This window comes from Nicotiana attenuata, chromosome 3 (genome assembly GCF_001879085.1).
Source record: "Nicotiana attenuata strain UT chromosome 3, NIATTr2, whole genome shotgun sequence".
Taxonomy (NCBI): Eukaryota; Viridiplantae; Streptophyta; class Magnoliopsida; order Solanales; family Solanaceae; genus Nicotiana; species Nicotiana attenuata.
This window is the reverse complement of record NC_031991.1, coordinates 52,055,858-52,065,395: the sequence shown is the minus strand read 5'-3', so window position 1 is coordinate 52,065,395 and position 9,538 is coordinate 52,055,858. Positions and strand designations below refer to the sequence as shown.

Here is a 9,538-nt window from a genome sequence, read left to right as displayed (position 1 = left end):
TTCCAGGCTTTTCTTTCTTTGATGAGGGAACTGGTAATGCAAAGAGCGTTGGATATTGTTGTTGACTTCTTTATGTTTAACTTATGCTGATGGCTTACTCATGCAGACCAAACTAGTTACGAGGTGCTCCCCTGGCCGCTTGCTAAATGTCTTGCAACGGCTCACACCGGACCAGAAGGAGGCCGTAAAGAGCATGGGCTTTGGTAGCATCCTTGGCCTCAGATGTCGAACTCTTCGAAGAAGCTTGTGTCTTTGGCTATTGGAAAGGTTCAATACTGTAAGACGCAGCTTGGAAATCTGTGGTGAGAGGATACCTTTAACTCCAAGGGATGTGGAACTTGTAATGGGCTTGCCTGCTAGTGGGAAAGATGTGGTGAACTCAGGGTCTGACGAATTAATTCTTGAATTGCGTAAGAAATACAATGCGACCAATCGTGGGATTTCTGTCCGTCTTCTGGAGGAACGACTTGCAGCTCCAGAAGCTGGGGAGGATTTCAAAAGGTCATTTGTGCTTTATGTAATGGGCACTCTTGTGTGCCCAACTGCAAGGCTGGACGTAAGCCCCTCTTTCCTCCACTTTTTGACAAATATGGATGTACTCCATCAGTATAATTGGGGCAAGTTCTTGCTTGACCGGCTAGTACGGGAGATATCTCGCTTTCGTCAAGGGAAGCAACGGGCAGTTGGGGGCTGTCTTTTGTTCCTCCAGGTAATTGTGAACGACGTGAGATGCCTATATCTGATTTATTTAGTGGTTAACTGACTGTTTCGTTTGTTTTCAGCTATTTTACTATGAGAGTGTTGCTGTTGGAGCAGCGTATGAATCGGCCCCTGTAGCTTTTCCTTGCTTATTCTCGTGGGGTGAGGAGGAGATTAGTGAGAGAGAAAAGCAAGAGAAGGAACTTGGTGGTTATGGCTCGGGGGAGGTACATTCCAATTGTCTGATTTCTTAAACAAACACGTTCTCGTATTATTCCACTTTATTCTCTCATGCAGGTAGTCTGCAAGGAGAGAGGACTTGGGATGGGGTCATTTGGATACAAAGCCCAAACTGATTGTATGCCATTGAGAGCAGTGGAACAAGTACAAGAGCTTTCTCATGCACAGGTATAGCCGTATAGGAGGGGATATGGTTGAGTAATTTGTTGTTCTCTTGTTTAAGTATCCAGTTAGGCTTATAGTCTTAAGTCCTGGGAAATTCCTGGTATGAGCTCTTGTGTCCTGATAGATTCAATTATATGGTAGCTTGCATATATAGGAACTTCATAAGTAACATCTTGTATTCCCTGCCTTTAGTTTTGACTAAGTATGATGCTTAGATTTGTTTGAAATCTCTAGTTGGGCTGATAGCTGCCTAGGGTTGGCAGCCTTATTTCTCAATGACTGTTGGCCTATTCACATACAGTTTATCAATCGAAATAACAGCTAAATACTAAGTCTCTCATCTTCTTAACAATTAAACAATCAAATTAATAAATCTGCGGAAAATCTATGACAGGAGAAAAGAAAGTACGTTAAGAAATAAGATCAACGTAAAGCTGGTAGACAAAGAGAAGGTTATCAAAAGAATGCAAGGTTTATGCTTACATCAGCGTTCCCACAAAAGTTTTTTCCTTTCTTCCTTATTTTGATGAAGGGAGGCGGGTATACCTTGGGCCTCACAGGTTGCCATGATGTGGCTTCTTTCTACCCTAATATTTTTTTATCTACTTGGCAGGACATGGAAGATCAAGAAGATGAGGATACCTTCATAGAACAGGTGATCTGCCATCTAATTCTTGTTTCTACTAATTAAAACATTTTTTTATGAAACCTACTAATTAAAACATTTTACTCTAAAGTCTAAACAGAGACCAAGAATGAGCATGTTTACTATTATCGTATTGGCACAGGACTTATTTCGATAACCCCGAGGCAATGATAATCTAAGTTGCTCCGGCACGACAGTTTAGGTGTTGCACCGTGTTGACACAACACTAGTATTGGTGTGGGTATGGGATCTATACCGGATCCGGTCAAACAATTTTGGGTACTTTGACCATGAAAACGAAAAAATTCGAGACGAGATACAATTTGATTCCTGAAATCAGAATCAAAACTAGGGTAAATTTGGAGAGAAAAACATACCTTATCTAGGAAATCAATCATTTACATATCTTCAACTTGAGAATAAAAAAGAAATCTACACTTTACAAGTTATACGTAAGCATTCCACAAAATTTCTCATAATTTAGAGATATTTTTATATATTTATTTTTTTTGAATTACTTTTTGCCGGATCCCCGCACCTGTATCCGTACTAGGATCTGTATCTCAGCATCTTAGAATTTACATTTTGAAGGATTTGAGCTCTAGATCTGCACCCGTGTCGGACACCCGCACCCGTGTCCGAGCAACTTAGATGATAATGAGTTGTCGTTAGATATTTAGTTGGTGTCTTGCTTAAAGCAAAGATTGAAGGACTAATGAGAGTAATGATGAATAGGAGATCCAAAACCAATAAATAATTATGCTATACCCACATACACGTGGATTTCATCTTGGCAGCAATAAACTAATTGCTGCTGTACGTGGTATATTTCCAGAATGCTTTTATTGATGTCTATGTGGAAGTGCAAAAGTTATCTTTTCTGCTACTATATTCGTGGTTAGATTAAGATGGTTTGACGTTGTATTATCTTTGTCGATAAGAATTTCAATGTTGTAATATCATGTTTCAAATTTCACAGCCTTTATAGATCTAGACATATACAGTTTTCAGCCCCCAGGGCTTTGATCTAGTGGTAAAAGCTCAACACATGATGTGTGGGTTAGACGCACGTCACGAGTTTGAACTTTGCTGAAGACAAATGCCTGCAATTTAAGTGGGGAAGGATAAAGGGGATCCACCGAGAAATCCCTGAGGGACGACAAAATCATGGAATGCAAGTGGAGTAGGGTAGAGGGTTGTTCCATCATCCACCTTGTTTCGTATCGTGTTCCATTGGCTGGGATTTCTCGGTTTATCAATTTCTTTTTTCTTCATAGCCCTGATAATGAATGGTGGTGTTATGTTTTTATATGCTTATATTTCTGGAACTTGGTAACGAGTTAGGGTAAATTTACTTTTGAGGATCTCTGAGCCTAAGAGGCTTTCACAGTCATCTCTCTCTCTCTCTCTCTCTCTCTCACACACACACACACACATACACACACATTAAAATCAGTTTGCATGTATAAGTTATTTGAAATATTCTCTTGACATTTTTGATCAAAATGGATTTGCCGATCTTCTTCAGGAACATGCGCACACATATAGCATCCAACGGAATGACGTCTGTGCGGAGGTTAATGTAGTTGCTGATTCAGGCCCAGTACCTTGTGGAAACATGAACTATGGATGCACAGAAACTGTTGACTACACAAATAAAAGAGATCATGAGGAGGCCTGCCTCTATGCACCATGCCCGTGCCCTCTCCAGAATTGTAATGTTGTTGATTCCCCCAATCTACTCTCAATACATTTCACCAGTAAGCACTGGGATTCTGGGAGACGCTTCAAGTATGATTGCCCATTGCGTGTCTCGTTGAGCAAGAAAGAAACTTTCCTTGTTTTACAAGCAGCAAAAGATGGAATCCTCTTTCTTCTTACCAAGGGAACACAAAGTATAGGGCATACGATTGTGATTACTTGTATTGGTCCAAGTTCATCAAAGGAATGCTTCTTGTATGATGTTTTATCAGAAAGAGGAAGTAGCTCTCTGAGATTGAAATCATTCGCTCGTAGTCTTCCAGGTAGGATTGAAGGTTTACCTCCAATGGATTTCCTTCTGATCCCTTTTGCTCATCTGGGCTCATCTGGGCAGCTAGATTTAGAGGTTTGTATATGGAGCTCGACAGAGCCTGGATCAGAGTGAGCATGAGTAGCTGTAATATCGCAGCTTTATTTGTATAATTGTATTTGTTAGAATGTAAGAAAATGTGATTAATCAGCATGTTTGGGAATACAGCTCCCAATAGAGACTTGTTGCTCAGGGCAAGCGCGTGTTTAATTATAACCGAGCAAAGGATAAGCTGCAGGAAAATTATTGATCATGTTTTGTCCATAGAACATTACAACTTTAGAAGGGAAGCCTTGGAGCAACGAAGTTGTTTTCGTCTGACTTATAGGGGTCACGGGTTCGAGCCGTGGAAGTAGCCACTAACGCTTGCATTAGATTAGATTGTGTACATCATATCCCTTGTGGTGCGGCCCTTCCCTGTACCTTACGTGACGCGGGATGCCTTGTGCACCGGATTGTTCTCAGAACATTACAACTTTGCTATCACGGAGGGGGCAATTTACACTCTATGGGGAGAATTGATAAATAACAAAAAGGAGTACATTCTCATACACTCACTTTGGACCAGACCAAATACATTTTACAATGTTTGCACAAAAAGGTTTTACTAAATTGGGCTGAGTTGAAATAAAGTAGAAATAGCTCTAGTTTGCTGTTTTTAGATACATTAATAATAATTAAACTATAATCAACTTTTTATGATGTATTTAAATTTTAATAAGATGAAGCAAACTTCAGACTGCTTTTCATTAGCACTGCTTCTTCTTCAGATGTTTGGTTTGGAATTTTGAACCGTCAGAGCCTAACTTGCGCCGGAATGTCTGAAGTTTTCAAACTTCAAACCTCATTTGATTTTAGCAGTTTAAACTTCAGACCTGAGTGTCTGATAAACTTCAAATAAAAAGGGTAGCCCGGTTCATGAAGAATCCCGAATTCACGCAGGGCCCGGGAAGGGACACTAAGTGGTTTGATGTAGGCAGCCTGCCCAGATACAAGCATCAATGGTTGATTGCACAGCCCAGACCTGTGACCCTATTAGCTACACATTTTATCGTTGCTCCAAGGCTCCCCTTCGTCTAATAAATTCTAAATACTTTTTAAATTCTGATAAATTATAAATACTTTTTAAATTCCAACTATGATGGAAATACCGGTCTTAAAAGAATAAAAGCGGCTATTTGTGCATTTTGCCCGAAAATAAACCAATTGTCCTAATCAATTGGAGAGTCTGGATGATAAAGAACAAAGGCCATGCTGTCTCTATTGGCTAATTCCCTGCATGTTCACTTGGTTGACAAACTTTAAAAGTCCTTGTTCTTTATTACTTTCTTTTTGGGTGCAAACTCTGATATTGGATAAATCAGAACCTGATTTTCACTCTACTGCATCATAAAGCATGTCCTCCATCATCAGAATATTTAAAGCTCCTACCTGCGCTGCGCCCACCCATGTCTATACTAAAAAAACAAAAAATGGCATGACATGTGTCATTTACACGAACTTTCATAACTTAGCTATGGTTATTTAATGAGTCCGGATCCTAAATGTGGTTCTTTTTGACTCAAAATACGTTTTTAAGTGTAAAAAAAAATAAAAAAAATTACATTTCTATGTAAAACGCGGTTACTTTAACGGCCGTTTGGACCGTTAAGGTAAAACGCGGTAATAAACCGCAATTTAAGGGGAGCTGAAAAGACTGGTATATAAAACACGGTTCATTACAACATTTTACATAACACGCGGTAATAAACCGCGTTTTATATAGATAAATATCAAAGTCCCTTCCCTTTCCCCCACGTTCTACCCAATCTTCTTCTTCATTTTTTAAAAAAAAAAAAATTGTCCCCCCTCCGTTAACAACAAAAAGAGCTCTTGTGGACCCCACCCGTCCCTTAAAAAGTAGATATTGTTGGTCCCACATCCTAGCCAAGCCTTATATTGTTGTGGGTTGCTTGTTTCGGAGTCAAATTTTCAAATCTTCAACTTTCCGAAAAACATAAATCGAGGTATTCCGATTTAGTTTATGTACAAACTCGTATAAATAATGCATATTAGTTGTTATGAATGTGTTGTATATTGTTTTGTGTTTTTTTTAACGATTAAATCGGTATGTTATTTTTATCCGGATTAAGATATTGATGTTGTAAAAAAAATGTAAGAATTGTGAAATTGTTATTATTTGTTAATAAAAATGTTAATAAATTACTATTAATGTTTTATATATATTTTTGTGATTAAAATGTATTTATTGTGTTTTATCTAGTTTAAATTATTTTTTTGCTTAAACACTAGTAAATCGGAATGCCTTTTAGGGTAGTAAAATATAATGCCTTTTAGCGTAGTATAACGTAGTGCCTTTTACCGTAGTATAATGTAGTGCATTTTAGCGTAGTAAAATGTATTGCCTTTTAGCATAGTTTCCCTGTAGTTTAAGTATCTCTTATACCCCAAAATACGTCAAATAACTGATAGATCAAACACAAACTCCGTCCAATTATAGTCAACATATATTTGGTGCCACTTGGCCGCAAATATCAAGCATGGAACCCATATATATGAATATTTAATAAGTAAATATGATATAATTTTAAAAATTAATTATTTAATTTACAAACAAACATATAAAAATATAAAACTAACACGTAAAATAATAAAACTAACAAATAGAAGAATTCAGGATAAATTGGTGCTACTGAGCCGCAAATATCGAGCCTGGAACCCATATGTGAATATTTAATTATAAAAATTAATTATTTAATTTGCAAACTAACATATAAAATTATAATAAAACTAACAGATACAAGAATTCAGGATAAATTGGTGTACTGGTATCCAAATATGGAGCCTGGAACCCATATGTGAATATTTAAGTATAAAAATTAATTATTTAATTTACAAACTAACATATAAAATTATAATAAAACTAACACATCGAAGAATTGGTGCTACTGGGCCGCAAATATCGAGCCTGGAACCCATATGTGAATATTTAATTGTAAAAATTAATTATTTAATTTACAAACTAACATATAAAATTATAATAAAACTAACACATCGAAGAATTGGTGCTACTGGGCCGCAAATATCGAGCCTGGAACCCATATGTCAATATTTAATTATAAAAATTAATTATTTAATTTATAAAAAATATATAAAATTATAATAAAGCTAACACATCGAAGAATTGGTGCTACTGGACTCCAAATATGGAGCCTGGAACCCATATGTCAATATTTAATTATAAAATTTTAATTATTTCATCCAATAACAGATATATAAACTTATAATAAAACTAACACATCGAAGAATTGGTGCTACTGGGCTCCAAATATGGAGCCTGGAACACATATGTCGATATTTAATTATTTAATCCAAAAACAAACATATAAAATTATAATAAAACTAACACATCGAAGAATTGGTGCTACTAGGCTCCAAATATGGAGCCTCGAACCTATATGTCAATATTTAATTATTTAATCCAAAAACAAAAATATAAAATTATAAAACTAACATGTAATTAATGTTGTTTAATTTACAGTAGACGACATGGAGGAATCGTCTATTCATCCCGGACCTTTTAGCGATGAGCTGCTCTTGTTACAGGGCGACCATAGGCCAGCCCACATATGGGAGGGTGAGTTACTGACCCAGACTCTCGGCGCCAGGAGAGTGGACGACATGTGGGACTTCCTGCATGACAGAGTTGTCCATGCCCGTGTAGTCGCGCGCATGCGGGACACTGGTTTCTACAGGATGATTGAGATCGGGCAGCTGCAGCTCGATTGGTCCTTGATCACGGCCCTGATAGAGCGGTGGAGGCCGGAGACGCACACTTCCCACCTGCCCATTGGCGAGGCCACCGTCACACTACAGGACGTGGAGGTTTTGTATGGGCTGCCCGTTGATGGACTGGCCATTTTACTATCGCCTGGCATGAGAGAGATGACACATGTGCAGTACCTGGACACGCTGCAATGGCTCACTGCTTTCCGGCCAAAGGATGAGACCGTACTGCACGGGGCCAGTCGTTTTCCGTTGACGACTATTCGACTGTGGTAGGAGGCATTGCATCCTCAGATCGATGGCGATACACCGGATTATCATGTTGACCGGTATACGAGGTTGCTGCTACTGCTGTTGTTTGGAGGGGTCTTGTTCCCGAACACTTCGGGAAACCTAGCCAGCTTGAGATTTCTTAATCTTGAGCGACTAGATGATTTACCCCAGTACAGCTGGGGCTCTGCTGTTCTCACCTACTTGTACAGATTCATGTGCCGGGCGAGCATGGGCACCCAGTGTGAGGTTGCTGGATTCTTGCCGCTACTACAGGTGACAACATATCCGAATACTCTATTCATTTTAACATACCTAGTAAAAATATATCTTAAATTTGACATCAAGATTTTATGTTAGGTTTGGGCCTGGGAGAGGTTTCTGCAGTTCCAGCCACCTCTACCACCATTAGTTCCGGTTGTACCACCGGAGTTGCTCCCTCTAGCTAGGAGGTGGGTACTCCGACGGGGACATACGCGCGAGAACAAGGCTCATCATAATCTCTCCTTGTGCAGAGATATATTGGATTTGCTGGATGGCGCACAGGTAAATGTATATCTAAGTTTAGTTGTCATTTCTTCAAACACAAGTTGCGTATACTGACGTTTTCTGTTCTTCCTTAATAGTTCATCTGGATGCCATACATCGACGCGATGATAGCTGGCTTGCCGGATTATTGCTCGGCCGGCCGACTTATGCGAGGCGCTTCTGTCCCGTTGTTCTACCTTGATATTGTGGAGCATCATGCCACTGAGCGGGTACTTTGCCAGTTTGGCAGGCCGCAGCTCGTACCGACACCGCCCACCTGGGAGACCACACATTACCAGCGAGATAATCGGACCAGTGTGGACGACGTATTTTTGGCATGGATAGAGGAGCAGATCGATACATGGGATCGGCGAGCTGGCCTGATTCCGCCTCCTTCACCGAGTCGGGAGGGTACTGAGCATGAATATATTCCCTGGTACCGCGGCGTTACCCGACTTATCGTCGGGAACCCCAACCATTGAGCTGGCGGTTGGTACGTTCTATATGCCGGGAGGCACGAGGCACTGGTATGTTATTTGGTATTCTTAATTATAACTGTGATATAGCGTTCTGTAATTTATATTTTACATGTTGTGCAGGCTATTGGTCTATATTTAGTCCACCAATTGGGACTGCAGATGCAGCAGCATGCCGGCGATCCTGCGGTCGCATTGCAAGAGTATAGCCGGTAGGTGACAGAGCTGGCTGCCCGGACACTGCATCGAGCCAGAGAGGACGAGCGATTAGATCACGACCCTGGTTATGTGGTGCCAAAGCACTACCATCGGGGTAGGCCTTTCCCACGCGCGAGGGCCCGGGCACGAGGCAGGGCTGTCTCACGAGGCAGGGTGCCCTACGGGGTCGTGGGGGCCGGCGAGGAGGTCGTCCCCAGCAAGGGGCATTGAGGCACTTGATGAGGAGGTTGGAGCTGATCTACCGGGTTACCTCCCTCAGCCAGACGAGCATCCCAGCAGCATGCCGTTGTACAACCTTCAGCTTGCGTTGCCAGCATCGCAGGTGACCCCGTCAGATCCATTGTTGATTATGGGCACGAGCTTCACCAGAGATTGGGAGCAGATTTTTTCAAGCCCATCGGCCTCAGCTGAGGATCAGCCGACCCGAGACTTGGATGG

General features: G+C 40.5%; 1 protein-coding gene across 2 annotated transcripts in view; it reads left to right on the top strand.

Annotated features, from left to right (window-relative positions):
* LOC109223753 overlaps nucleotides 1–4,071 on the top strand; it is a 5,818-nt gene extending 1,747 nt beyond the window's left edge. For both annotated transcript variants that reach the window (XM_019388175.1, XM_019388174.1), the window contains exons 5-9: nucleotides 107–709; nucleotides 783–926; nucleotides 997–1,107; nucleotides 1,718–1,759; nucleotides 3,279–4,071. In XM_019388175.1, the coding sequence (XP_019243720.1) occupies nucleotides 107–709; nucleotides 783–926; nucleotides 997–1,107; nucleotides 1,718–1,759; nucleotides 3,279–3,896 (1,518 nt within the window). In that variant the 3' untranslated portion in view covers nucleotides 3,897–4,071. The remainder of the gene's footprint in view (nucleotides 1–106; nucleotides 710–782; nucleotides 927–996; nucleotides 1,108–1,717; nucleotides 1,760–3,278) is intronic.